This window comes from Eretmochelys imbricata, chromosome 21, assembly GCF_965152235.1.
Source record: "Eretmochelys imbricata isolate rEreImb1 chromosome 21, rEreImb1.hap1, whole genome shotgun sequence".
In the NCBI taxonomy this organism is placed as follows: Eukaryota; Metazoa; Chordata; order Testudines; family Cheloniidae; genus Eretmochelys; species Eretmochelys imbricata.
This window is the reverse complement of record NC_135592.1, coordinates 13829541-13857084: the sequence shown is the minus strand read 5'-3', so window position 1 is coordinate 13857084 and position 27544 is coordinate 13829541. Positions and strand designations below refer to the sequence as shown.

At 56.6% G+C, this 27544-nt stretch overlaps 1 protein-coding gene across 1 annotated transcript in view; it reads left to right on the top strand.

Annotated features, from left to right (window-relative positions):
* The window catches only part of CACNA1S (calcium voltage-gated channel subunit alpha1 S), an 87103-nt gene that overhangs the window by 22227 nt on the left and 37332 nt on the right, over positions 1 to 27544 (top strand). The window contains exons 3-25 of the mRNA XM_077839033.1: positions 206 to 345; positions 950 to 1083; positions 1653 to 1805; positions 2662 to 2867; positions 4171 to 4274; positions 5531 to 5679; positions 6801 to 6882; positions 7708 to 7868; positions 8319 to 8544; positions 9985 to 10192; positions 10398 to 10518; positions 10944 to 11058; positions 11219 to 11312; positions 12576 to 12645; positions 13529 to 13661; positions 14008 to 14137; positions 16306 to 16365; positions 18922 to 19028; positions 20050 to 20137; positions 20774 to 20881; positions 21694 to 21746; positions 24027 to 24173; positions 24406 to 24607. Coding sequence (XP_077695159.1) covers positions 206 to 345; positions 950 to 1083; positions 1653 to 1805; positions 2662 to 2867; positions 4171 to 4274; positions 5531 to 5679; positions 6801 to 6882; positions 7708 to 7868; positions 8319 to 8544; positions 9985 to 10192; positions 10398 to 10518; positions 10944 to 11058; positions 11219 to 11312; positions 12576 to 12645; positions 13529 to 13661; positions 14008 to 14137; positions 16306 to 16365; positions 18922 to 19028; positions 20050 to 20137; positions 20774 to 20881; positions 21694 to 21746; positions 24027 to 24173; positions 24406 to 24607 — 2991 coding nt within the window. The remainder of the gene's footprint in view (positions 1 to 205; positions 346 to 949; positions 1084 to 1652; positions 1806 to 2661; positions 2868 to 4170; positions 4275 to 5530; positions 5680 to 6800; positions 6883 to 7707; positions 7869 to 8318; positions 8545 to 9984; positions 10193 to 10397; positions 10519 to 10943; positions 11059 to 11218; positions 11313 to 12575; positions 12646 to 13528; positions 13662 to 14007; positions 14138 to 16305; positions 16366 to 18921; positions 19029 to 20049; positions 20138 to 20773; positions 20882 to 21693; positions 21747 to 24026; positions 24174 to 24405; positions 24608 to 27544) is intronic.

The following is a 27544-nucleotide window of genomic DNA, read 5'->3' as shown; positions in this document are numbered from 1 at the left end:
TTGCATCAGCGCCCGACAGGCTCCAGACCCCCCTGAAATCCCGCCACTCACTATAAAATCACAAGCATTGGCAATACGGCAATAAACAAGCTGCACTTTGCTGAATGATTGCTGTGGGGGGTCCCAGGGCTGCGGTGTCATTCCCCCTCACTGTGTCTGTTACCCACCTCGCTACTGGTTCCCTTCTGTCCTTGGTCTCTCGCAGGAGAAGATCGAATACGTCTTCCTGATCATCTTTACCATTGAAGCCACACTCAAGATCATCGCCTATGGGTTTCTACTCCACACGGACGCCTACCTCCGAAACGGCTGGAACGTGCTGGACTTCGCCATTGTCTCTTTGGGGTAAAGGAAGGGGGGGAGCAGAAGGCTTCTTAGAAAATGTCCTGGTGTTTGTTGGAGTGGGTTGTGAGACCACGGGAGGGACAGTGTGAACACGCCCGACGCCTGGAGTTTGATCCGAAGCCCACTGAAGCCGGTTTCTAGTGACTCCAGATGGATGAGGCTCACTTACGTAGTTCTCGCGCCTTTTCCCACACGGCACCCTTCTGCCTGATACAACTTCCACGAGCTCGCCCACACGCCCTCCCCACTTTTAAGTCCTCCTTCGAGACCTACAGGTTCCGCACACGGGCTGGCTTTAAATCAGAGCTGCGAGAATCGCCGATCTTTTGATTCACTGGCCGTGCCGAAAAACGGAAAAAAAGCCGTACCAAACCATCTGGGCTCGGTCTGAGATGAGGTTAGGGTTTAGCTGTGCTGGCAGGGGCCGTAGTGGGAACTTCCCCGTCCCTGCCTGTACAGGGTGAGATTGACTTTCCTTGCTTGGATTTTTTTTTTCCTGTCTCCTTCCCCCCTTCTCCTCCCCCTCCATGTTCCTTCTCTTGCTCTTCTCCTCCCCTTTCCCCTCTCTTCTCTGTCCCACTCCCTTCCTCACCGACTCTGGCAGGCTGGTCACGGTGGTTGTGGAGCAGATCAACGTGATGCAGGGTGCACCGCTGACGGGGAAGGGCGGCTTTGACGTCAAAGCCCTGCGAGCCTTCCGCGTGCTGAGACCCCTGCGCCTGGTGTCGGGAGTGCCAAGTGGGTGAAAGCTGCCCGTACGGCAGGCGGCTCTGGCGGGAGGCTAGGGTCGCGGCAGCTGCAGTAGGCTTCCCCTTTGCACGGGTCTGTGGCCAGCCCCCAGCTGGGTCTCGGTGGAATTCCAGCCGACCAGCAAAGTCGAGATAGTCCCCGTGTCGTGCCCCTTGCTGAGACATAACCCACCAGGACCCAGCATGCGCCAATCCCACCATAGCCTGTTGTGAAAGGAGCTGGTGGGTGTCTAGGAGCAGATGTCCCCATCCTGAGACCATCTCCCAAGGAGATGGACTGCGGGGATTCGACCTTCCCCGATCCCTCTGGGGCGGCATGAGGGGGCCTGGAGCTGCTGCTGCCTGTAATGGGATTGAGAGAGTCACCAGGGCTTTCCTTCTCTCACACACACTCCTGGGACATGGAGGGACACATGCTGGGGAGGAAGGATGGCCGAGTGGTTAAGACACTGGTGAGAGCTGGGCCTAGGTCCCTCCATCCCTTCGTGACGCTGCAGTGCTGCCGATCAGGTGGGGAGGGGGCGTGACCTGTTCCCCTTCTCTCTCCCTGGGCTGCAGGCCTGCAGGTGGTCTTGAACTCCATCATTAAGGCCATGGTGCCCCTGCTCCACATCGCCCTGCTGGTCCTCTTCATGATCATCATCTACGCCATCGTTGGGCAGGAGCTGTTCAAGGGCAAGATGCACAAGACTTGCTACTACATCGGGACAGGTCTGGAACGTGGGTGACCCTCCCACCAGCTGGGGGGGGGGGCAGAGCGGGGAAAGAGGAACGTGGCACTGCTACTGTGGGGTGTGTCTGTGGAGTAAATCCATCAGTGGCATCGGGAAGCCCAGCCCTGAGTGTCATCACTGGCTCTGCCGGCACAGGAACAGGGCATGGCTATATGGCATGGCAGAGAGGTGTATGGCATGGCTAGGGGCGTTATATGGCTATATGGCATGGCGGGGAGGTATATGGCATGGCTGCGGGCATTATAAGGCTATATGGCATGGCTGGGAGGTGTATGGTATGGCGGGGAGGTGTATGACATGGTTGGGGGCGTTATATGGCTATATGGCATGGTTGGGAGGTGTATGACATGGTTATGAGTGTTATATGGCTATTTGGCATGGTGTGGAGATGTATGCCATGGCTGGGGGCGTTATATGGCTATATGGCATGGCTGGGAGGTGTATGGCATGGCTGGGGGCATTATATGGCATGGCTGGGGGCATTATATGGCTATATGGCATGGCGGGGAGGTGTATGGCCTGGCTGGGGGCATTATATGGCATGGCTGGGGGCGTTATATGGCTATATGGCATGGCGGGGAGGTGTATGACATGGCTGGGGGCGTTATATGGCTATGTGGCATGGCGGGGAGGTGTATGGCCTGGCTGGAGGCGTTATATGGCCTGGCTGGGGGTGTTACAAGGCTACATGGTGTGTTTAGGAGGTATATTGCACTGCTCCAAAACCCTCCTCTGGGTGGGGCCGGGGACTGAGTTATAGGCAGCAGCAGGCAGGTAGCTGTCCTTCTGTCCTCTGCTCAGCCTGTCCTTCTGTGCTTCGGTTTCACCCTCAGATGTCCTTGCCACCGTGGAAACGGAGAAGCCATCCCCGTGCGCCAGCACCGGCCACGGGCATCACTGCACCATCAACGGCACCGAGTGCAGGAGCGGGTGGCCGGGGCCCAACAACGGCATCACCCACTTTGATAATTTTGGCTTCGCCATGCTGACCGTGTACCAGTGCATCACCATGGAGGGCTGGACGGAAGTCCTCTACTGGGTAGGTGCGGGCCTCAGGCCTGAACCTGCTGGCTGCGGGGTGAGGAGATGATGGCCCGCTCTTTGAACAAGAATGTGGCACTAAGCGGATTGGGCTGGCCAGGCTTCCCAAAGGGTGGAAATCCCTGTCGGGGCAGCGAGCCCCCCCAGTCTCTGCAGCTACTGGAGAATGTAGCCACCGAGCGATGCCTCCCCGGGGAGAAGGTGGCGCCCGCCAGTGCAGCAGAGTGGGCTGACTGCCATTCAGCCGTCGGGTGGAGTGCAAGGTGCTGGCTTTCCCCGGCAGAGCCCCAAATGGTTTGAGCCCTGCCTACCCGAGAGACTGTCTCTATCCAAGTACCGCTGAGACTCTCAAACTTACCCCACCCTTGCATGGTGGGAGCGAGTCCTCGGGCAGCTCCTCAACTCTGGAGCTCAGGTATAAGTGACTTTAAACTTGCCCTCCAAGCCACGAAGCATGGTAGGGGAGAAAGGATGGGGTGACAGCTCAGGGACAGTCTGGGAATTGCAGAGCTGAGTTCCAGTCCCGGTTCTGCCTCTGGAGAGCGCTTGGTGTGTTACCCTTCTGGGCATCCTTTGTTCCCAGGAGCATGAGCTGAGGGCAGCTTGAGACACAGGGTGCTGGGCCAGCGTCTGATGTTGTATCTGGTGGCTTTTAATAATAACACCACCTAGCTCTGGTTTCAGAGTAGCAGCCATGAAAAGGAAAAGAACAGGAGGACTTGTGGCACCTTAGAGACTAACAAATTTATTTGAGCATAAGCTTTTGTGAGTTACAGCTCACTTCATCGGATGCATGCTCTTATGCAGTGCTTTTCACCATTAGATCTCAAAGCATTTCATCGTTGTTACCCCCCCCACACACACACACACCCACATACACATATGCCCGGAAGGGCGGCTGGACAGTGCTATTATCCCCATTGCATAGATGGGGAGCTGAGGCCCAGAGGCTAAGTGACTTGCCCAAGGTCACACAAGGAGGCTGTGGCAGAGTAGAGAGTTGGGTCTTCAAAGCCTTAAACTAGTGCCCTAACCACTGGGCCCTTCTTCCTCCTAGGGGTTCCTGGGAGGAAGGCTGGTCGATGGGTAGGGACAAATCTGAAACCTGGGAGAGCCAGGTTCAATTCCCTGCTCTGCCACAGGCTCCCAGTGTGACCTTGGGCAAGTCTCTTATTCGTTCTGTGTCTTAGTTCCTCATGCGTAAAGACTGTGAGGCGCTCAGCTACTCCAATAACGGGCTTACCTGAGCCAGGTGGATTTGATTCTCCCCCTGGATCTTCATCTGCCTCTGTCCTGCTCAGGTGAACGACGCCATCGGGAACGAGTGGCCCTGGATCTATTTCGTCAGCCTCATTCTGCTGGGCTCTTTCTTCGTTCTCAACCTGGTTCTGGGTGTGCTCAGTGGGTAAGGCGCATGGGCAGCGGTGCCGCCCTCCTATCTCTTGGTCCCAGCAGATCTCTGCCCCGAGGGAGGGGCTGGGCCCTTCTTGAGTTTGGGGATATGAACAGAAAGCCTGAAAGGGGTTTTTACCTTTTTCTTCTGTTTTCTTCTTCCCCTCTTCCTTGGTACCTTGGCTACCAAGGCTATCAAGCCTTGTCTTCCCTTTTCTCTTGGAGGACTCTTTGGAGGACTCAGGAATGTGGAGCGGTGACGCTCTCAGCCCTTAATTGAAGGGACAGGACGGCGGAATTCTTAATACAGAGAGCTTTTCTCCCTAGCCTTAACAAAGCCAGACAATGAACACATTGTAATTATTCATTTGTATTGTGGTAGCACCTAGCAGGCCCCATCCTGGCCCAGGACCCCTGGTGTTAGGTGATGTGCAAACACAGAATAAAAAGACAGTCCCTGCCCCAACGGCTATTTTAAATATTCCCTGTAAAACTCCCTTCCCTTCTCAGTTAATCAGCTGTCACGTCTTGGTCCCTGCAGTGTCACAATCCTACTAGTCCTCAAGTCTTCCAGCGTAGACAAGACATTGATTAAAGCAAGCGGGTAAAATGCCACTGAAAACAAACCCACCCGTCCTTTCCAGGCCGGCTTTATCCCCCAGAATGAAGTAAAAAAAAGCCAAGCCTGATGTTATTCGCCCTTGACAGGTCACCTTTACTATGGAGAGCGTGGGAAAGTGGGCTACAGCTGGCAATCTCTCTGCACCCTCCAGCTGTGTGAGCTTCCCCTTTAGCTCTGACCCTCTGTATGATTTCCTCAAGGCTTTCCAGTATTGGATCATCCTGTGTGCCTCAACAGCAGCAGAGGGGACAGCCATTAGTGCTCCTAATGTTAACCTGCCCTCTTTACAATCTAGCTGTAGTAGCTGGTTCTGTGGTGTCCTGTGGCAAGGAGTTCCACAGGATGATAATAAAAAATGAGGAATAGGGAAGCATTTCCTGTTATTTGGTCTGTATTCCTCTTCCTCCTCCTCCAATTTTGTATTATATAACAAAGGTAAAAGGCAGGACTGATCCATTCTCAGTCTTTAGTTGTGTTAAAGGAGTAATTCCACTAGCTGGCAGCATAGTAGGCTGTTATCCTCTCTGGGGACCAGCCACTAGAATGGGACGTGGCACACACTTGATGAGCGTGTCCCGTGAGCAAGGTCTGGCTTGAAGCCGCCCCCTCTCCATTTGCCTCATGCCAGCCGTCTGGGTTTGTTCCAGGGAGTTCACCAAGGAGCGTGAGAAGGCCAAGTCACGGGGCACGTTCCAGAAGCTGCGGGAGAAGCAGCAGCTGGAGGAGGATCTGAAGGGCTACATGGACTGGATCACCCATGCCGAAGTCATGGACAGCCACCGGGCCAGGGGAGAAGGTATCATCCTCACCTGGGCAAAGCCAGGCAGGACACGCCCGGGCCTGGCTTCCCTCTCGCTTCTGGAGAATAGTTAAATCTTCCACCGGGGTGGGGGTGGGGTGTGTCTGTGGGAGGAGCAAAGGGGGGCGGGGGGGAGGTGTGCACTGGCTCTTAGTTTACTCATTGTGGGAGGCTGCCCTCCCTTGACATTATCCAGGTTTAAGGATTAGAAGTTGCTTCAGACCTGCCAGAGATGAAGAGTTTTTGGAGAGGAAAGACAGTCTTATGGCACAGGACAGGCCAAGGCCTTGGGAAATCTGGAATCTGTTCCTGGCTCTGCCACTGACTTACTGGGTGACCTAGGGCAAGTCACTTCACCAATATGTGCCTCAGTTTCCCCATGCGTAGTGGGATGTACTAATACTTGCCCATTTTGGGCTGAAATTATTCACATTTGCTAAGGGCTTTGAGAGCCTTAAGTGGAAGTTGCTATAGAAAAGCGTTATTGGAAAACTCCCCTTCCCCATTACCTCCCGGGGTGCTGTTGTCTGCTTGGATATAATCCCTTGGCTCTTTGTTTACTCTGTGGGGCATTTTACACAGCTGTGGAGCTATATGTAATAACAATTCTGAACTCCCTCGCTGGTCCCCTGCTCTCTATTGCCACTGGTTACACTCCCATGATGTCTAGTGTCTCTCCGTTTCTTTGCACATTACTATGCCAAAAGACCCCTCCTTCCCAAACTTGTTCTGTTGAGTGTGGACATGTCTCTTGGGGAGGTTTGTGTCTCTTAGGGAGTTATTAGAGGGGAGCCCTTCCTTTGCAGATGTGCTTCTCAGGGGGTATCTGCACTGCAATCACTTTAATCTAGCCAGCTCGGTTACCAGAGCAGGTGAAGCTGCACTAACCCCGTGAGTAATTACGTACTGATTTCACCACTCCAGCGTCTGAGCTAGCTAGATTAAAGTTAGCTCGGGTGTGTCTACACGAGCTGCGATCACACCTCCGATTGCAGTGATGACATAGCCTTAGAGTTCCCCTTCCAGATGTGCTTCTGGAAGGCTCTCCAGGGGGAATCCGTTGCCGATGTGTCTCGTGAGGGGTTTCCCAGCTCACTGAAGATCTCTCTCTTTCATAGGGATGCTGCCGTCAGAGGAAGGGGGCTCAGAGACAGAAAGCCTGTATGAAATTGAGGGCATGAACAAATGGATTCTCTTCTTGTGAGTACACACACACACACTCTTTGTCTCTGATCTGCCGGACCCCGACTCTCCTGCCCTTGGAATCAATCCCGTTGTAAGATCCCCTATGAGAAGAGCTGGTGTTTTTGTTAGGGAGGGGGATACACCATGATCAGTGCAGCCCATGCAAAGCTGGATTTTGCTATGTCTGGCTCTGGAAAAAGGCTAGTGCAGGTGGTATCCGGCCTCTTCTTTTGGGGGACCGTGCGTCAAGCTCCTTTCCCCAGTCCCTCCTCCCACCCAGCACATCCCAGGTCTCTGGGAACTGCGTGAGTGGTGTCAGGCAATCAGAGGTCAGGCCGACTGATGAACAGGTGATGCCAGTGCACTCTGTAAGGGCGGGGCAGCGTCCTCTCCAGAGCATGCACAGGACCGGCTGCCATGCGGAAGGGAAGGCATCTCATGCATACTGCGCTGGGCGAGCAGCTAGGACACCTGGGTTCTATTCCCTGGGCAAGTGCCTTAGTTTCACCACCTGTAAAATGGGGATAAATGAAGCACGCTTCCCAAGGGCTTTGAGACAAGTTGTTCATTAACGCACCAGCATCTCCTCTGTTACCCTGGTGCATCCCCATTTGCCATCGTGGTGATTAAGTGGGGACTTTGACCCCGTGCCGGTAATAGATTGGGATGGAGGAAAGATGCTAGATGGGGCGAAGCGATAACCCCGCCTGCAGAACCCCTCTCCTATGCGTTCGCGTGGGTCCCTAGGAGCCAGTGGGCAGGGCGCTTTGCAATGGCTCTGCCCTCTGGGGCTGGGGGGCAGGGAGCCCCAAAGTCACCCTTCCTGGCCCGTCTCTCCAGCCGGCAGTGGCGGCGATGGAACCGCCTGTTCCGCAGGAAGTGCCGCGAAGTGGTGAAGTCCAAGTTTTTCTATTGGCTGGTGATCCTGCTCATCTCGCTGAACACCCTGTCAATCGCCTCCGAGCATCACTGGCAGCCCGAGTGGCTGACCCGCGTGCAAGGTGAGCAGGGCGGCCCGGTGCCGGTGAGCCCCCGAGGACACTGCCAGGTCAGTGCAGCTGCACGCACGAGGGGTGTGCCCGCCTGCCCAGGCGTGAACACCCACATAGATACACACACACACCAATGCACACGCATGCATGCACCTGCGCACCACACCCGTGCAACCGTGCACACGCACAAGCGTGCCGGCGTGCACGGGTAGTTTCCTCCCGGTCTTGTGTTTCCCCTCCGCTGCTCAGGGCTAGGAGCTGGGCAGGTAAGTGTGAGTCAGCCTCCTCCTCCTCCCGGCTGCGCTGCCCCGGGATCGTATGCTGGGGGACAGGGAGGCAGCAGGGGGGCGGAGTGAGAGGGAGGCGGCGGAGGTGGTCTCACCGGCAGCCGCTAGTGGCCACCGGGGGGATCTGCCGCCTCGGTCCAGAGCGCTGACCGCCCGGGTTCACTGCCTGCAGACAGCGCCAACCGGGTGCTTCTGTCGCTCTTTGCGGCCGAGATGCTGCTGAAGATGTACGCCCTGGGCCCGCACCAGTACTTCATGTCCCTCTTCAACCGCTTCGACTGCTTCGTGGTGTGCGTCGGCATCCTGGAGGTTATCCTGGTGGAGATCGACGTCATGTCGCCCCTGGGCATCTCCGTCCTGCGGTGCATTCGCCTGCTGAGGATCTTCAAGATAACCAGGTGGGGGCACCTGTCCCCACGGCCTGGGGTCAGGCGGTACGGGCAGGGGGGCTTGCACGGGGAGGCTGGGCTATCCTTACCCCTTCTGAGGCCTCAGGCATGACCACAATTATGAGCTGCCGGGTTCAGGATACCTAGTGTCTGTTTACAGCTCCGGGAGGGGAGTGGGGTCTAGTGGTTAGAGCAGGGAGCCTGGGAGCCAGGACTCCTGGGTTCTTTCCCCAGCGCTGGGAGAGGAATGGGGTCAAGTAGGTCAGAGTAGGGAGCTGGGAGCCAGGACTCCTGGGTTCTCTCCCCAGCTCTGTGAGGGGAGTGGGGTCTAGTGGGTCAAAGCAGGAGGCGGGGAGCCAGGACTCTTGGGTTCTGTCCCCGGCTCTGGGAGGGGAATGGGGTCTAGCAGGTCAAAGCAAGAGGAGGTGAGGGGCTTGGACACAGAACTTCGGGGCTCTAATCTGACACTGACTCACTGCCATCAGCCCCCAGCTGATCAGGCTGCCCTGTGAGTGGAGGGGCGTACCGCGCTCTGAGTCATTACCTGCGGCCCTGCTGGAAGGAAGGCGTAGAGAGTGCAGGATCTGAGCCCTCCTGCCATGAGACAAACCAACAGCTCAGCCTGTCCTTTGGGACCCACTGAGGCTCCTCACAGCTACCCGGAGCAGCGGCAGGAGCCCACTCTGCCAGAGGGGTCCCGGAGACACAACAGAGCTGAGAATGCCACGGGATTCATTAACCTCACTTCCCTAGGTTGGGGTATTTGGTGGCAATAATGAAAATGGGGGGGAGCGGGGCATGGGGTTCACCTGGCTCCCCAGACCTGTCTAGGTAGGTACTTATCTGCCCCCACCACCATAACATCAGAATGCCTCCCAGCAATGGATTCCTCCTCATGCCCCCTGTGTGGCAGGTCAGCATCCTTATCCCTGTTTCACACATGGGGAACGGAGGCACGGAGGGGCTAAGTGCCAGGCCCGTGGTCGCACGAGACATCTGTGGCGAAGCCAGGAACTGAGCACTAGGATGTGTTTCCTAGTGGAGAGCCCTCTTGAATGGGAATCAGGAGACCTGGCTTCTATTCCCACCTCTGCCACTGGTCTGCTGGGGGACCTGGGGCAAGTCATGTCCCTGCCCAGTGCCTCAGTTTCCCCACCTGTGAGGTGGAGACAATGAACCTGGCCTTCTTTCCAAAGCACTTTGAGATCTACAGCACAGATGAAAAGCTCTACAGAAGAGTTAGGCATTATTCTTCTCATCTCCTGTCTAACGCCTGGCCCCAGGACCACACAGGAGACATTTGGTGAGGGCCTCCCCCGGCCAAGCGGGGATGAGATGATGGCGTGTCCCTCTCAAAATGAGCAGGGCACACCCTGCCCCCCATTTCTGCTTGTGTGCCCCAGCGGTGCCCTGCGCCGTAAGCAGCCTGTGTGCCTCTCCTCGCACTAGGTACTGGACCTCTCTGAGCAACCTGGTGGCGTCCCTGCTGAACTCGGTCCGCTCCATCGCCTCCCTGCTCCTCCTCCTCTTCCTCTTCATCATCATCTTCTCCCTGCTGGGGATGCAGCTCTTCGGCGGGAAATACGACTTTGAAGACGTGGAGGTGCTGCGTAGCACTTTCGATAACTTCCCCCAGGCGCTCATCAGTGTCTTCCAGGTACGGGGCATGGGGTGCAGCGGGCATCAAGCCGGCTGGTCTAACGCATAGAGGAGGGGCTGGAGTCAGGATACCTAGGTTCTTTTTTGGGCTCTGGGGGACAGGGTGACTTAGTGGTTAGAGCAGGAAACAAGGAGTCAGGACTGTCCAGTGGTCAGTGGAATGATTCTACCTGACCTGTTCTCTCACTCACCCTGTCTCCCAGATCCTGACTGGAGAAGACTGGAATTCAATCATGTACAACGGGATCATGGCTTATGGAGGGCCCTCCTTCCCCGGCATGCTGGTCTGCATTTACTTCATCATCCTCTTCGTCTGTGGGAACTGTATCCTCTCTCTAGCCAGCAGGGGCTTAATAGCTGGGCGTTTTCTTGTCTTGTCCAGCACAGTCACGCCTAGGTTCAAGTACACATAGGGGAAGGGCTATGGGGCTGGGTATGGTATGTTCAGACATCATAGTACCAGGAGTGGGGGTTAAAAGGGATGAAAAAATCAGTTGGGTAGCTCTCTTGGTCTCATGGCTTCGGATCCCACTCCTGACACCAATGGAGGTTCACTGGTGACAGCCAAGAGGCAGCTGTCATGGGTACACAGAGGGCTCGTTCCTGAGCCTGCTGCCTGCATACATTGCTTAGTGTCACCGCACAGGCTCTCGCTAAGCCCCGACCATGGAAGGGACTCATTCCTCACAAGAGGCAACCCCCACATATGTGTATGCTCCCAAAGCTTCCTTAGCCCCATCCCCTCTCAGATATCCTGCTCAATGTCTTCCTGGCCATCGCTGTGGACAATCTGGCCGAGGCTGAGAGCCTGACGTCTGCCCAGAAAGCCAAAGCCGAGGAGAGGAAGCGGAGGAAAATGTCCAGGTCAGTGTTGCTCCCTGCTGCTCAAAAGCAGGAACCCCCAAGGGCTCAGGGCTTACAAATCAATGCGAGCTGCTGGCCTCGGGCATCATCTCAGCAGCATTTGTTGGGTCTCTGCCGTGGCCTCACTCCCCACCTCTCCTTTTCGGTTCCCCCCGTCCAGAAGTTACCCAGAGAAATCTGAAGAGGAAAAGCTCCTGCTGGCCAAGAAGCTGGAGCAGAAAGCCAAGGCTGAAGGAATCCCCACCACAGCCAAGGTTGGTGCCGCTGAGCTCGTCTGGCCAAAGGTCTAGGGGAACTTTCCCCGTCAGTTGAGGCGTACATTCCCGAGCAGTAATGGTTTCCCATTATTCGCCCTGTCGCGCGTGAAAGGTGGATAGCCATGTGGGGAGGGAGGGGGATTCCCCGGGGCCCACGGAAGGGCTGGGGGCAAAGTCCTGAGCTCCAGCAGACGCATCTCCGGAGACTGGTAGCAAGACGTCCATTCTGTATGCCCTGCAGGCCCGGATCATTCCTCTGACGAGAAAGCCTGCTTTCCCTGCCCCCTCCCAGAATGCGGGGGGAACGGAGACTCAGGGGGTACAGGCCCAGGATCAAAGGTCCTCTACCAAGGGGCTGTCTCGGTGGAGTTTCCACTCAAGGTCTTTCTACACACCCGGGTTCACAGACGCACACACACACATAGGGCCCGTCAGAGGCCCTTGTCCAGTGATCCTGGCTCCCCTGCCTCGGGTGTTTATTATTAATTATTTGTATTGTGGTAGCAATAGGAGCAGTGGTGGATTAGCCACTGGGCCTGGGGCCCCAGCCAACGGGGGTGGGGGGTCCCCGGAAAAAATCTGTTCTTGGTGGTGAAAGCCTGGAGCTGCGGCCGCCGGGCGGGTGGGGCTGGGGAAGCCCCCATGCACTGATCCTGCTGGGTGGGGGACGTCCCCCCCCCGCCCCACAGCGGCCAGACCCTGGTCCCACGCAGAAGCACAGGGCATGGCGGGGGAAGTCCCAGCATCCAGACCCCAGCTACGGCCCTGGGACTGAAGGAGCTCTCACGCCCCGCTGTGGCCCCAGGGCCGTGGCAGGGGACAGAGCTTCTCTGGTCTTGGGGCTGCAGTGGGGGGTGGGGAGGAGGGGCAGAAAGGAGCAAAAGGGGTTGCGGGGCTGCAGTGGGGGGAGGACTCTGGGTGGAACAGGGGCGGGTCCCGGGGGAAGGGGCAGAAAGGGGTGGGGCTGTGGGTGGGGCCACAGGCGGAAGGGGTGCGGAGGGGCCCCCTACTTGCTCTGGCCCAAGGCCCCAGGGAACCTTAATCCGCCTCTGCCTAGGAGCCTCCGTTGTAGGTCGGTGCCCCATTGTGCCAGGCACTGTACAGACACAGAACAAACAGATGGCGCCTGCCCCAATGGGAGATGGGGGGAGGTCTCCCTGCCTCTCGCTGTGCAGCATTGTCCCGCTGGCCTGGGGAAGGCAGTGCCACGGGTGGTTTCTCCGGGATGCTCAGCTACTCACCGCTCTCTCTCCTTCTCAGTTAAAAGTGGATGAGTTTGAATCAAACGTTAATGAGATCAAAGACCCCTACCCTTCTGCGGACTTCCCAGGTAAGGCTCTGGCTTGATCCTTGCCTCCAGCCGGAGAGGTGGAGAGAGCGATGGAAAGGGTTGGGGTGGCTGGCAGAGAGAAATCCCATTCGAGGGCTCTGGTCCTAAGAGTGCAGCTCAGCTAGTGGCTTATTATGATGCAGAAAGCCACATGGTTTGTTTCCAGCGGACGCCGAGCTGGAATAAACTCGGTGCAGTTCTCTGCAGCGCTTGGTCTGTGAATGTGGGTGGGGGTGTGATCAGGGAGTTCTAGCTCTCTCTGGGGGAGATACCAGACTCTGCACATGCCTCTTCCATTGCTTGTGGGGTGTTACTTGCTTCACTGAGGGTCGAGTCCCACTGCCCGCTAGGGGGCGCAATAGGAGGCATAAGATGGGGGACCCCCCTCCCCCACATACACACTGAGAGCAATGGGAGCCGGAAGCTGGTTTTGTCCAGGAGGGTTTGAAGTCAGGACGTTGGGTCTCTAATGGCAAGCAGCATCTTGCTCCACAGTGGGATTGTGAATACCTCCAGGGGCTGTGGGATGCGAGGGGAGCCACAGCCCTTCATCTAACTGTGGTGGCCACACTCTCTCTGCCTGGCATAAAAGGAAACATGGCCAGATGTCATGTTCCTGATCCCTGCATGGAGGGTCAGAGCTGTTCTGCGGACTCACCCTGCTGCTGGACCACGGCGGTCTCATCATCCCCAACTCCGGACTCTGGATGGTTACGAGAACAATCCCTCATTGGCTGCCCAGGACGGAGAGGGGCCAAGGGAACCTTCTCTACCTCTAAGTTTCAGCTTCTGCTAAGTTTTTTGTTTTTGGCTGCTGCTAAGTGAAGGACCCCAACATGCGAGCTCCCCTGACTATGTTTCCCACTTTCTGGCTGTTCCACAGGTGACGACGAGGAAGATGAGCCCGAAATCCCCCTGAGCCCTCGGCCACGCCCCCTGGCAGAGCTGCAGCTCAAGGAGAAAGCAGTGCCCATGCCCGAAGCCAGCGCCTTCTTCATCTTCAGCCCCACCAACAAGTAGGTGCTGCTTCTCCTCCCATCTGTCCGAAACCCAGCAGTGATCAGCGAGCATAGAACCTGGGACCTCCCGAGGGAGCCACAGCAACTCCTTTAGCTATTGCGGGCTGTTAGAGCCTCTGGAGCCATCTGTGCCCACAAGCTGTCCCGGGGTGCAAGCGTGCCGGGCGCACAGAGAGAGGGGTGCCACCCCCGAGACTCGTGCAGGGATCTCCCCAGGTGCACCACTCCCCGAGCTCTAGCCTGGGCTGTCACTTAGCCCCCTTGGAGCTGACAATGCTTTGACTGCTGCTTTGCCAGCACAGGAGCGGAGTCTCAGCCTGCCTCCCCTCTCTCCCTTCCCCAGGATCCGAGTGCTGTGCCACCGAATCGTCAACGCCACCTGGTTCACCAACTTCATCCTGCTCTTCATTCTGCTCAGCAGCGTCTCCCTGGCGGCTGAGGATCCCATCCGGCCCGAGTCCTTCAGGAACCAGGTGGCCAGGATGGGGAAAGCAGTTTGAGCCACCAGAAACGTGCAGCTTCAGGGGAGCTGCTTGCCAGGCTATTGCCTTGTGCCCAGGGAGAGTTTGGAACAGCGGCCTGGGAATCAGGACAGCTGGGTTCTCTTCCTGGCTCTGAGAGGGAAGCGTTGTCTAGTGGTTAGATCAGGGGATTGGGAGACGGAACCCCTGGGTTCTATTCCTGGCTTATGGTTAGAGGAGGAAATTCTGACTCGGGACTCCTGGGTTCTGTTCTTGGCTCTGCCAGAAGAGTTGTGGAGTTCTAGAACAACGGTTCAGCATGCCTGTGTCCAAGGAGAGTTTAGTGCGGGGGATAAGGAATCAGGAGGCCTGGGTTCTTTTCCTGGCTCTGGAAGGAAAGCCTGTTCCATGGCTACAGCAGGGGATTCTGGGTTCTCATTCCAGCCCTGGCACTAACTTTACTTTGTGGCCTTGGGCAAGTCACTTCCTCTCTGTGCCTCACCATCCCCGTCTGTAGCAGAGGGATAATAAAGCTACCCCGTGAGGTTAAATTCATTCCCCGCTGGGAGCTGCTCGGCCCCTGTGGTGCGGGGAGTGGTAGGGATGCCCACAGAGCAGTACATTGCCCTGTGAAGCACTCGGAGACCCCGCAAGTGTGGATGGAGTTATTCATCAGAACTCCACGGCTGGAGGTGGGCCATTGGGCAAGGTGCCGAAGTGCCACCAAGGATCCGCTCTCTCAGGTGCTTGGCTGGCTGGTTCTTGTTCACGTGATCAGGATCCAACCGATCACCATACTTGAGGTCAGGAAGGAGTTTTCCCCCAGCTCACACCAGCTGGCATCTTGGGGCTGGGTGGTTTTGCTTTCCTCTGGGGCACAGCTCACTTGCAAGGACCAGCTGGGGTATGTCTCAATAAAACAACTCCCTGCCTCTGGACTGTCAGCTCAGGTTTCCATGGAGGTAAACTAGGACTGCTCTAAAAAACTGGAATCAGGACTCCTGGCTTCTGCCCCTAGCGCTGCCTCAGTTTCCCCACCTTTAAATTGTCTTGGATTGTAATACTTTGGACGTGTAGCGCCTTTCATCTGAGGACCCCAAAGCACTATCACTAACCTTGTTTTACTCATAGGGAAACTGAGGCCTGGAGAGGGGAAATTACTTGCCCAAGGTCACCCAGCTAGATGCTTACAGAGCTGGGAAAAGAACCCAGAAATCCTGACACCTTAGGCCATGGTCCTTTCCCAGAACCAGGAATTGAACCCAGGAGTCCTGACCCTAAATCGCCAGCATTAACCACTAGAACACTGACTGGTGAGGCCACATCTGCAGTATTGTGTCCAGTTTTGGGCCCCCCACTACAGAAGGGATGTGGACAAATTGGAGAGAGTCCAGTGGAGGGCATCGAAAATGATCAGGGGGCTGGGGCACATGACTTACAAGGAGATGCTAAGGGAACTGGGCTTGTTTAGTCTGCAGAAGAGAAGAGTGAGGGGGATTTGATAGCGGCCTTCAACTACCTGAAAGGGGGTTCCAAAGAGGATGGAGCTCGGCTGTTCTCAGTGGTGGAAGATGACAGAACAAGGAGCAATGGTCTCAAGTTGCATTGGGGAGGTCTAGGCTGGATATTAGGAAAACCTATTTCACTAGGAGGGTGGTGAAGCACTGGAATGCGTTACCTAGGGAGGTGGTGGAATCTCCTTCCTTAGAGGTTTTTAAGGCCTGGGTTGACAAAGCCCTGGCTGGGATGATTTAGTTGGGGTTGGTCCTGCTTTGAGCAGGGGCTTGGACTAGATGACCTCCTGAGGTCTCTTGTAATCCTGATATTCTACGATTCTATGAACACTCTCCCCCCCCAAAGCTGGGAACAGTAGCTAGGAATCCTGGCTCCTCGGCTCTAACCATTGGACTGCTGTGCTCTGCCAAGGATAGTCCTTTCCTAACTGCGGTGGGGGCTGGGAGGCTTAATTCATTAGTGTCATAAAGATGCTGGCGCGAAAGGAGCAGTCACAGTGCAAAGCATGTATGTATTATTGTTGTATTTATGAATAGCACCAGGGGTGCAGTTTCGATTCAGCGGGGCAGCGTGCCCTCTGTCTGCCAGAGCCCCCGGCTGTAGGACGTTCCAATAACATCCTGTCTCCTGAGTTACCAAAACCTCTCTTTGATTTTTATCTTCAGGTTCTGGGATATTTTGACATCGGCTTCACCTCCGTGTTCACAGTTGAAATAGTCCTGAAGGTGAGTCACACCCCATCTGCCTGGAAACCGTGTGCAGCGATGGGAAACTGCTGATCGGGCTGGAGCAGCGGCAGGAGCCAGCAGTGGCTGCAGTGAATGGGGAATCTTTGATTGAGGCTGCCGCTGCACACAGACAGACACTGGGGGGTTCGCTGGCCAGCCTGTGCCACTTACTGTCACCGCTTGGGGGGCCTCCTAAGTACAGCTGGAACATTTTCCTCAAAACGTTTTTTGTTAGTTTCACCAAAACTGAAATCTGTCATGAACTTGTGTCGATTTTGACAACAATTCCTGCCCCCCCCAAAAAAAGAAGTTTGGAGTTTTTAAAAATGTTGTTTAGAAGTTGATGTCCTTTCTTTTTTCATTTTTACATTATTTCATACCATGGCAGGAGTAATAGTGCATAATATGTTTCCATCAATACAAACCAGCAACTACCACTCATGAAGGCCCATAATATGCCCTATTACTATGACAAGTCATAATATAATAGTAGAAATTAGGGCTGTCGATTAATCGCCACTAACGCACACGATTAAATAAAAAAAAAGAATCGTGATCAATCGCAGGTTTAATCGCACTGTTAATCACTCGAATGCCAATTGACATTTATGAAATATTTGTGGATGTTTTTCTACAGTTTCAAATATACTGATTTCAGTTACAACACAGAATACAAAGTGGACACTGCTCACTTTATATTATTTTTGATTACAAATATTTGCACTGTAAAAATGATAAATAAAAGAACTAGTATTTTTCAGTTTACCTCATACAAGTACGATAGTGCAATCTCTTTATTGTGAAAATGCAACTTACAAATGTAGATTTTTTTTGGTGATGCCGGCTGCAACAGTGCCATGAGAACACTTGTTCTCACTTTCAGGTGACATGGTGAACAAGAAGCAGGCAGCATTATCTCTTGCAAATGTAAACAAGCTTGTTTGTGTGAGCGATTGGCTGAACAAGAAGTAGGACTGAGTGGACTTCTAGGCTCTAAAGTTGTACATTGTTTTATTTTTGAATGCAGTTATTTTTTGTACATAATTCTACATTTTGAAGTTCAACTTTCATGATAAAGAGATTGCACTACAGTACTTGTATGAGGTGAATTGAAAAATACTGTTTCATTTGTTTTTTACACTGCAAATATTTGTAATCAAAAATAAATATAAAGTGAGCACTGTACACTTTGTATTCTGTGTTGCACTTGAAATCAATATATTTGAAAATGTAGAAAACATCCAAAACTATTTAAACAAATGGTCTTCTATGATTGTTTAACAGTGCGATTAATCACGATTAGTTTTTTTTAATCGCTTGGCAGCCCTAGTAGAAATATCATTTCAATATTTTCATTTTAAAACTCCTTAAGGGTAGCTGCCACTTAGCGTGGATTGAAACATCTTCTCTTTCCTTTTAGATCAAAGTGTCTCCTGTTTGTGTTGTAATGAAATAGTTTGACACGGGAGTTACAATGCAAACAGGAGACGTTTTGATCTAGAAGAGAAGAGAAGATGTTTCAATGAGTGCTAAGTAGCAGCTGTCCTTAAGTGCTTTAAAAATGGACAGATTAATAGATTCCAAGGCCAGAAGAGACCATTACGATCGTCTGGTTTGACCTACTATGTGACACAAACCGTAGAACATAGAGAAGGCCTTAAGAAAAACATCCCCTCTTGATTTAAAAATTGTCAGTGATGAAGACTCCACCATGACCTTGGGTCAATTGCTTCCATGGTTAATTACCTTCACTGTAAAAAATTTACACCTTATTTCCAATCTGAATTTGTCTAGTTTCAACTTCCAGCCACGGGACTATATTATGCCTTTCTCTGCTAGATTGAAGCATCCGTTATTAAATAATTAAAATGAAAACAATAGACTAATTAAACGATTGTCATTTTACCACACTAGTAGTCGTAGTGCATGCTACAGACATGTCATGAAATAATATAAAAATAAAAATATTAAACAGAAAAAAGAAATAAAATAAAATAAAACAAAATTTCAACATGTTCCAAAACCAACATTTTTCAAAATTCCCATTTCATGGTATATTTTGAAAATTTTTTTTTGGTTCCAGTCGGGAACAAAACCAAATGATGATGCGTTGAAATTTCCCATGAAACAGAAATGCCGAGTTTTGACCCGCTCTGCTCCTGAGTCCCGCCCTAGATGGAGCAGTCGGAGAAGGCACTGCTGGCCATGCTATACTGTGGCTGGTTGGTAGCCCCAGGGAAGCATTTGTTTAGCGGCTCTCAGCCCAGTTCCCTGGCCACAGGTGTCTGTGTGAGAAAACCACCATCACAATCGGCAGCTGGGCCAAGAACGGGCTGTGGAGAAGGAACTCCCTGGAGAGACTCCTGTGGGGTGGGGCCGAGGCTCGGTGGTACATGATAAGCTTCCTTTGTTGGGCCTATTCTGAGGATCCAGAGAGGACTTAAGTCTCCAGGGCTCCAGTCTGGCTTCTTTCATGAGCAGCAGTCACTAAAAAGAAAGGGGATCAGAGGTGATCTGCCCCGTTCCCATTAACTCTCCTCTGCTCCCCTTCAGATGACTGCATACGGCGCATTCCTTCACAAGGGGTCCTTCTGCCGGAACTACTTCAACATCCTGGATCTGCTGGTGGTTGCCGTCTCCCTCATCTCCATGGGAATTGAGTAAGCACTTGTTGTAGCAACAGGTCTGCCCATTCAGCCGAGGCTAGGGCATCTGCAGTGCTGCCATCGACGTTGGAAATAGAGACGTAGAATGGGTTAGGCCATTGTATCTTGCCTCCAGCAACGACCAGTAACTGATGCTGCAGACGGTAGGGGTGCACCTGGGCAGACGCAGGGCTGGAGATGGAGGGCGGGGAGTAATTCCTTCCTGATCCCTGTGACAATCAGCCCGTGCCCAGAAGCATGTGAGTTGGGTGATTCCCCTTGCACCAGCATTCATACACTGTTCGGTGCCACAAAGTCATCCAGCCGCGCTGTTGGGAGAAAGGAAATGAACAACCCGTGAGAATGGGGAGGAGAGGCGTATGCCACGAATTGGACACGCAAGGGTTTCGTGGGCAGGCACCCACTTCAATCTGGAATTGCCTTCCTCCTCCCCCAAGTTCCTTCAGGACTCCTGGGCTCTGTTCCGCACGGTGGGTGGGAATGTGGCCTAGGGGCGCGGGCTCAGGACAGGGACGTCAGCGATCCTGGGGTCCAGGCCCAATTCTGCTACGGAGGTGCTGTGCACCTGCCAGCCCCTTACAGGAACGGTGGGAAGGGCCCGGAAGTGCTGCTCCTTGGGGAGCTCTGTCAAACAGAGCTGGATTGCTCTGCCCGCCCAGGACACGTGACAGCCTGTCCCTGCCAGAGCCTGGCTCCAGGCCTGTTCTCCTGCCCTTGCCGCTCTGCACCCCCTGGCCTGCCCCTCTGCCCTCCCCCCGATGCCCCCTTCTGCCCCTGCCGCTCTGCACCCCCCCCAGCCTGCCCGTGCAGCACACCCCCAGCCTGCCCCCCCCGGACGCCCCCTCCTGCCCCTGGCGGGTACAGCTCCCCTGCCCATGTTACAGGGGCACAGGTGTCGGCTCTCCCCCGATGCATTGCTGCCGGCAGGTCTGGCTCCCGACGGCGTGTGGGAGCTGATTTGTCTGGCCAGACCCCAAGCTGGCTGAGTCACCCCGTCTCCCCCTGCCCACCCCAGGTCCAGCGCCATCTCCGTGGTGAAAATCCTGAGGGTGCTGAGAGTCCTGCGGCCGCTGCGGGCCATTAACCGAGCGAAGGGGCTGAAGGTGAGAGCCAGGCGGGGAGAGGGCGCTCGCGGCACGTGTCACGGGACAAGGGCCCTCCGTCGGGGGCGGCCACGGCCCCCCTCAGATCGGCAACAGGAATCCAGGGCCTGCCAGATCATGGGCCATCTGAGCAGGATCCCAGGGCTCAGGCGAACTGATTTCACTCTCACCCGGCTGTTTCGTTAGGTGTCTGTGGGCAGCTGGGAGGCAGCTGGGAGGCAGCCCATTGGTATTGTACTAGGTCCCCCAGCTGCATCTGGAACAGCCACTTCCCCCGCACGCCGGTGTGGTGCCGGGTCCCGCGTCCGGGACTGTCACTTCCCCCGCACGCCGGTGTGGTGCCGGGTCACGCGTCCGGGTCTGGGACAGCCACTTCCCCCGCACGCCGATGCGGTGCCGGGTCCCCCGTCTGGGTCTGGGACGGCCACTTCCCCCGCACGCCGATGCGGTGCCGGGTCCCCCGTCCGGGTCTGGGACTGTCACTTCCCCCGCACGCCGGTGTGGTGCCGGGTCCCCCGTCCGGGTCTGGGACGGCCACTTCCCCTGCACACCAGGCACGGCCGGTACCCACAGCAGGTCATGGCGCTGCAGGCCCGGCCCATCTCAGCATTGGCCTCTCTCTCTCTCTCTCTCTAGCACGTAGTCCAGTGCGTGTTCGTGGCCATCAAGACCATCGGCAACATTGTGATTGTCACCACCCTACTGCAGTTCATGTTCGCCTGCATCGGGGTGCAGCTCTTCAAGGTGAGAGCCCCTCCCGGCCAGAACCCAGTGCTGGTACCCCCCAACCCTCCCTGTCCCGGGGAGAGCGGGGTGGAGCTGAGCTCAGGGAAGTGCCAGGAAGTGGCTCCCCTTCGTTTCCCATGTCAGAAATTCAGAGGGAGGCCGAGGACCATCCCCTGCCACCAGCACCCTTGGGCATACCAGCATGCTGCAGGCAGAACAGGGCAGTGTATGCATAGTCTATGCCCAAGCAAGGCAGCTCCATGGCCCCACGGGAGTCAGCCAATTTGGGATCTCTTCCCAGCTTTGCCACTGACCAGCTGGGTGGCCTTGGGTGAGTCCCTTCCCCACCCGTGACTCGGTTTCTCCCTCGCCCGCTCCAGCTCCCCACCGTGTTGCAAGGATCACAGGTGTTTCCTCCTGACCACCCATGGCTCTGCAGGCAGGTCTGTGCTTGTGCTATTGTGCGAACGGATGAGGTCGCTGTGACTCTTCGGCTGGAAGCGCCACGGGTTGCTGCAGCAGTGGTCTGGCCTTCGGGCCCTGCACGGCTCCTAGGGTTCATCGGTGCTGCTCACTGCGCAGGGAGAGTTGAGGGCTGGCAGATCTGGCCGGGCTCTGGGGTGGGGCCCAGGCTCTCACGACCGGCACTAACCAGCCCCCTTTGAGGCTGGAGACGCTGCCCACTGGGTCAGGGCCAAGCCGTGGGGTCAGGCCAGGATGTACGGCAATTGCCAGCAGCTGCCCTTGTCCTTGCTCCCCAGGTCTATCAGTCAGGCCCCCTGGGGTTCACAGCACAATCCCTGATTCTTCTGCTCTCTGCTTAAACCTAGGGGAAGTTTAGCAGCTGTACGGATCCGGCCAAGATGACAGAAGAGGAATGCAGGTAGGCACCCCGTGTCGTCACTGCATGCACATCGCAGCCAGAGCGCAGGGACCGGGGGTATCGTTGCAGAAGGGGGAACTGGTAGGGAAGGTGAGGAAACAGTCCTTGTTTGTTGTCTCTTGTGAGTCTGCTAAGCAGAGGAGCCCAGGCATGGGTCTCTATGCAGAGCAAAGCCTGCGGTCTAGGGCAGTTTGCTGTAGGGGGCAGAGAGCCGAGGGTAGTGTTGAATGGCCAGGGCGAAGGAGGGGTTGGGCTCGTAAGCCAGAAGAAGGCCAGGCCAACAGTTAGGCACTAGCAGCGTTGCCAGGTGTCCAGTTTTCGACTGGAGCGCCTGGATGAAAAGGGACCCTGGCAGCTCCGGTCAGTACGGCCGAGCAGGCCGTTAAAAGTCCAGTCAGCGGCACAATGGGGATAAGTCAGGCTCCCTGCCTGCTTTGGCTCCTGGAAGCAGTGGCATATTCTCCCTTCGGCTCCTGCGTGTAGGGGCAGCCAGGCAGCTCTGCATGCTGACCCTGCCCCAAGTGCCAGCTCTGCAGCTCCCACTGGCTGGAAACCATGGCCAATGGGAGCTGCAGGGGCGGTGCCTGCGGATGGGGCAGTGTGCAGAGCCCTCTGGCCACGCCTCCACATAGGAGCCAGAGTGGGGACATGCAGCTGCTTCTGGGAGTTCCTTGAGGTAAGCACTGCCCGGAGCCAGAACCCCTGACCCCCTCCCGTGCCCTAACCCCCACCCCAGCCCTGATCCCCCTCGCGCCCTCCAAACTCCTCAGTTCCAGCCCAGAGCACCCTCCTTTACCCCCAACCCCTCAGACTCAGCTCCACCCCAGAGTCTGCATCCCCAGCCAGAGCCCTCAAACCCCCTGGACCTGAACCCCCTGCCCAGAGCCCCTCCCACACCTTGAACCTCTCATTTCTGGCCCCACCCCAGAACACACACCCCCAAGCCAGAGCCCACACCCCCTCCCGCCCTCCAGCCTCAACCCGCAACCCTCTCCCATACTCTGAACCCCTCGGCTCCATCCCCCAGCCCGGAGCCCCTCCTGCATCTCAAACCCCTCATTTCTGGCCCCACCCCAGAACCCGCATCCCCAGCCGGAGCCCTCACCCCCTCTTGCACCCCTACTCCAGCCTGGTGAAATGAGCGTGAGAGGTGAGAGCGAGTGACAGAGGGAGTGAGCAGGGGCCAGGGCAGGGCAGGGCTGTTCGGTTTTGTGTGAGTGGAAAGTTGGCAGCTCTAAGCTTGGACCTGTCTTGTGGTTTATGGAACGACCTGGAAAAGCTCTTTCAGGTCATCTTCACTCATCCTCAAAAGCAGGAGCAGAAGATGGCAGCCCCCAGGCATGGGTGGTGGGTATAAGAGGCTAGAGGGGGCTAAACCTCCCCAAACAGCCGGCCCACCACCTTTGGAACGCATCACTGCCGAAAGGGTGGGCGCCCCACCCATGGCCCTGCCCGCACTCCACCCCGAGCTCCAGCTCATCCTCTTCCCTCGAGGCTCTGCCTCTTCCTGCCCCCGGTCCACTTGCATGGGAGCCTCGCGGGAGGGGGTGAAGAGACACGTGCACGCGTGAGGGGTGAGCTGCCAGAAGCCGGCAGGCAGGCAGGGGGACCCCATGGGAGGGGGCGAAGAGGCGTGGGTGGGGAGGGGGACGAGTGGGGCAGGGGCGGGGCCACAGTCTGGGCGCACGCAGCCTCCCCCAACGGTGGAGTCACACGCCACCCATGCCCCCAGGTGTTTGTCACCTTTGCTGGTCCCCTTTTGGGCACCTTGGCGGGTGGAGTATGTGTCTGGGTGTATAGGGGGCTGGGGCGGTGCTGCCCTGGGGCACGAGTCTCCCTGGCTGTGGAAGGGCAGAGCTCATCCTGAACGGCAGGAGCATGTGATGGGATTTGCCAACTAATCCCAGGTACTCTGGAGAGAGGCACCAAGGGTGGATCTTGGTGAGGATGCTGGGCGGGTCGTAGAGGTGTTGTAGCCCTGGCGTCTGCAGGTGATCCTTCCTCAGCACACCCTGATTGCATGAGTGCTGATTCCTGTTATTGTCAGAACTCGTATACTCGGCCATGGCACTTGTGGCCACCTGCACTGGACTCTGGCCTCCTGCAGCTGTGAGTTCCCCAGGTTGATTTGGTGAGATAGTACTGTGCTCTGAGCAGTAGGGAGTCTTCAGCAGGTGGGCGTGTGTGTGTGTCATGGGCAAGGGGACTGGAGCGTTTCTGGGCCCAGTTCCCCTCTCGCTCACCCCTTGTCTGTAAATGTGGCGTCGGCTCTCGTTCCAGAGGCTACTTCATCCTGTACGTGGACGGCAGCCCCACACAGCTAGAGCTGCGCCCACGCGAGTGGGTACACAACGATTTCCACTTCGACAACGTCCTCTCAGCCATGATGTCGCTCTTCACCGTCTCCACCTTCGAGGGCTGGCCGCAGTGAGTCCACCACGGGGGGAGCGCGCAGCATGGGGGCTGCAAGGGGGAGATCCCAGCGCCCCTCTGGCGCTGCTGCCCAGCTGGGGAATGCCACATGAGGGGACTTCTCCCGAAGGTGGAGAGAGGGGTCAGTGCAGTCGAAGGGGCTGCAGCTGTCTGGGATGTCCTGACCGCTCTGCCTTAGCTCAGCTGAACGGAGGCCCCACCCCGTGCTCTCTGCTGCTCCCCACAGGCTGCTGTACAAGGCCATCGACACCCACACTGAGGACATGGGCCCCATCTACAACTACCGGGTGGAGATCGCCATCTTCTTCATCATCTACATCATCCTCATCGCCTTCTTCATGATGAACATCTTCGTCGGCTTCGTCATCGTCACCTTCCAGGAGCAGGGCGAGAGCGAGTACAAGAACTGCGAGCTGGACAAGAACCAGGTACTCCCCATGGAATCCCCCCCATGGAACCTCCCCCTGAGGCCCCAGTCTCCTCCCACCCCAACCCCCATGACCTGGGTATCCCCAGGTTCCAGGGATGCCCAGGCTCTGGGGGCAAGGAGCCAGTTGTACCAGAGCTAGGTGCCAGGGCCCGTACGTGGCTGAGCGTGCGGGATGAGTGCCAGCCGGACAAGAGCCCAAGCTGGGTGTGAGCTAGGCAAGACCGAGGTGCAGGGGACCCCAGGCAGGTGAGGCCGGGAGCCCAGGCATGAGGGTGCGTCCAAGCTGCAGAGGTGAAAGATGAGATCCCCAGTTCTTCTGTGCCTCTCTCCGTTTGCTCTCGGACACCTGCATTGACACATCCAGGCTTGGCCACCAGGCCAGGAGCCCAGGATGGTTCCCCTAAGCTGGGCTGCACCGGCCACTGACTAGCTGTGACGGAGTGAGACTCACCACCGTGGCGCTTCCTGCTGGCCGTTCTGGAATTACCTCAAGTCCTTCCACGGGGCAGCCTCCTCCGGTGGTGTCTCGCTCGCCGTTACTCCCGCTTTGCTGCACTCTGTGACCTGCGTCGCTCCCCGGACCATAGCGTCCTCTTCTGGGCACAGCCCTCTGGCTGGGCCCCTGTCCGCTGTCTCCCCCCACTTTCGGGGGGACTGGCAATCTATAGCCCAGCCACTCGCCTCAGTGGCCTGCTGCAGTCACCAGTTTAATCCCTTGGTCCAGGGGCAAACTGCAGTCGGTGTGGGCCACTTCCCTCAGGGCAAGTGAGGGGTAGCCCTCACACCTTGTTTGCCATTCCTCCAGGGCCTCAGTCTGGCCGCGGTCAGCCAGAAGCTCCTTCTGCTCTGCTACGCTACGCTGCCCAGCACTGTTCTAGCCACGGTGCTCCTAGGCAGCCAGTCCTTCTCCCTAGCAGGCCAGGGAGAGTCTGCTGTCTTGAGCAGCCCTTTATATATGGCCCTTGCTGGCCCTGATTGGCCACTGCATCAAGCCAACTCCTGATTGGCTCGCTTAGTGAGCCCTCCTCTGATGGGCGGGTTCTGGGCAGGCTCCCTCTGGCCTGCTTTAACCCTTCCTCCCTGTGTGGGGCAACTGCCCCACCACACTAGTGTATTGGCTATGTGGGAGCGGCACAGAATCGCCCCTTTGGGCTGCAGTGGGGGCCTGCCCCAAGACAGTGGGGTGACCAGACGTTCCGATAAAACCGGGACTGTCCCGATATTTAACTCTCTGTCCCGCGTCCCGACTGATGTATGATCGGGACCCCATTTGTCCCAGTATTGTAGGGCTGCCAGGCCTCCGGTTGGTGCAGAGCTGGCAGGCTCCCTACCCAGACGGCTAGTGGTAACATCTCCCTCTGGGTCCTAGGTGCAGGGACGGCCAGGGGGGCTCTTCGCACTGCCCCGGCCATGAGCGCCGGCTCTGCAGCTCCCATTGGCTGGGAACCGCAGCCAATAGGAGCTGCTGGGGTGGCACCTGTGGGCGAGGCAGTGCAGAGAGCCACCTAGCCGCGCCTTTGCCTAGGAGCCAGAGGGAGATATTGTCACTTGTGGGGAGCCGCCTCTGGTAGGTGCCGCCCGGAGCCCACACTCCTGCCCCAGCCCTGAGCCCCCTCCCACATCCAAACTCCCTCCCAGAGTCAGCACCCCGAATCCCCCTCCTGCACCCTACCCCATGCACCAGCCCTGTGACCATCTCGTGTGGCGGGGGCCATGCGCCCCCGACCTGCAGCTTGCAGAGGGGGCCGGAGCCAAGGATGTGCACCTCTCTCGCAGCTTCCTAGGGCTGTGCACCCCCCTCCCCGGTGTGTCCCCACCATGTGTCCTGATATTTTACTCTTGCGATCTGGTCACCCTACAAGTCAGTGGCTGGCGGTGGCCTGCCAACAAGGGGTGGCGGCGGGCTGGGGAGCCCCCTCGGGAGTGGGACTTGCTGCTCCCTTTAAAAAGGTGCAGAAAATGCTCCCACCATTGCACGGTGGCCTAGCAGCTGGGCCCCAGCCACACCCCATGAGGGACATCCGGCTTTCCTGATGGTGCTAGTCCCCGCCATGACTGTCATGCGGGATTCACGCTGCCCCCTGTGCCCTCTCCCCCCCGCCCCCCCCCCCCCAAGGAAAGCTAGAATATGGCCCTATATGGCCCATTCCTGCAAGGGCTCAGGCTTCCTACATGGACTGCGGGCGAAACCAGACAGTCACTTCGCTCTTGAATGAACTTGCACCGAGCCAAGACCGAAACAGCCAGAGACCTGCAGGCGAGCCCCTCTCACAAAGCAAACCCTGCGTCTCAGACCTCTCTGTCCTCGGCCTGAGGAATCTGCACCGCACCTTCCACAGACAAACCTGGGAGCTTCAATTCATCGCTTTGCTAAACATTGAAATCATGGACTCAACAGAGACATTGGCTTGTGACAGCCACCTGTAAGCAACTGCCACCGACGGGGCCGCGGGCAGTCAGGCCTAGTGGTGGCAGCGAGAGTTCGTCCTACCAGTTAGAGCTGGGTCTGGGGAGGGCAAAGTCCAGGAACGGAGCCGAGAGTCAGAAGCTAAATGCCAGAGTCGAAGGGTAAACTGGCATTGTAAGTCATGGGCAGAGCTGGGGATCGAAGCCAGAAATATGAAGCTGGAGGGGAGCAGGGACTGGAACAAGAGCAAGTGCTGCTGTGGGCCTGGTACCTGCCCAACAGCCGCTGACCTGCGGTGGGGGCCGGGCTTAGACCCGTCAGGGGCTGTGACCTCTCTGTCAGTTCCAAGCTAGTGCAGCTAGGCTCACTGATTGCTTTGCAGCGAAGTTAGTCAGGGAGCAGGCCAGCCGCGGGTCCTAGCTGGTCTGATCCCTGACAGCACCCCGCTTCTTTTAGGGTCGCCTCCCTGGAGCCCTTGGGCCGGGTTTCTTGGGGAACCCACAGGAGGTCCAGGACATGGACGTATTC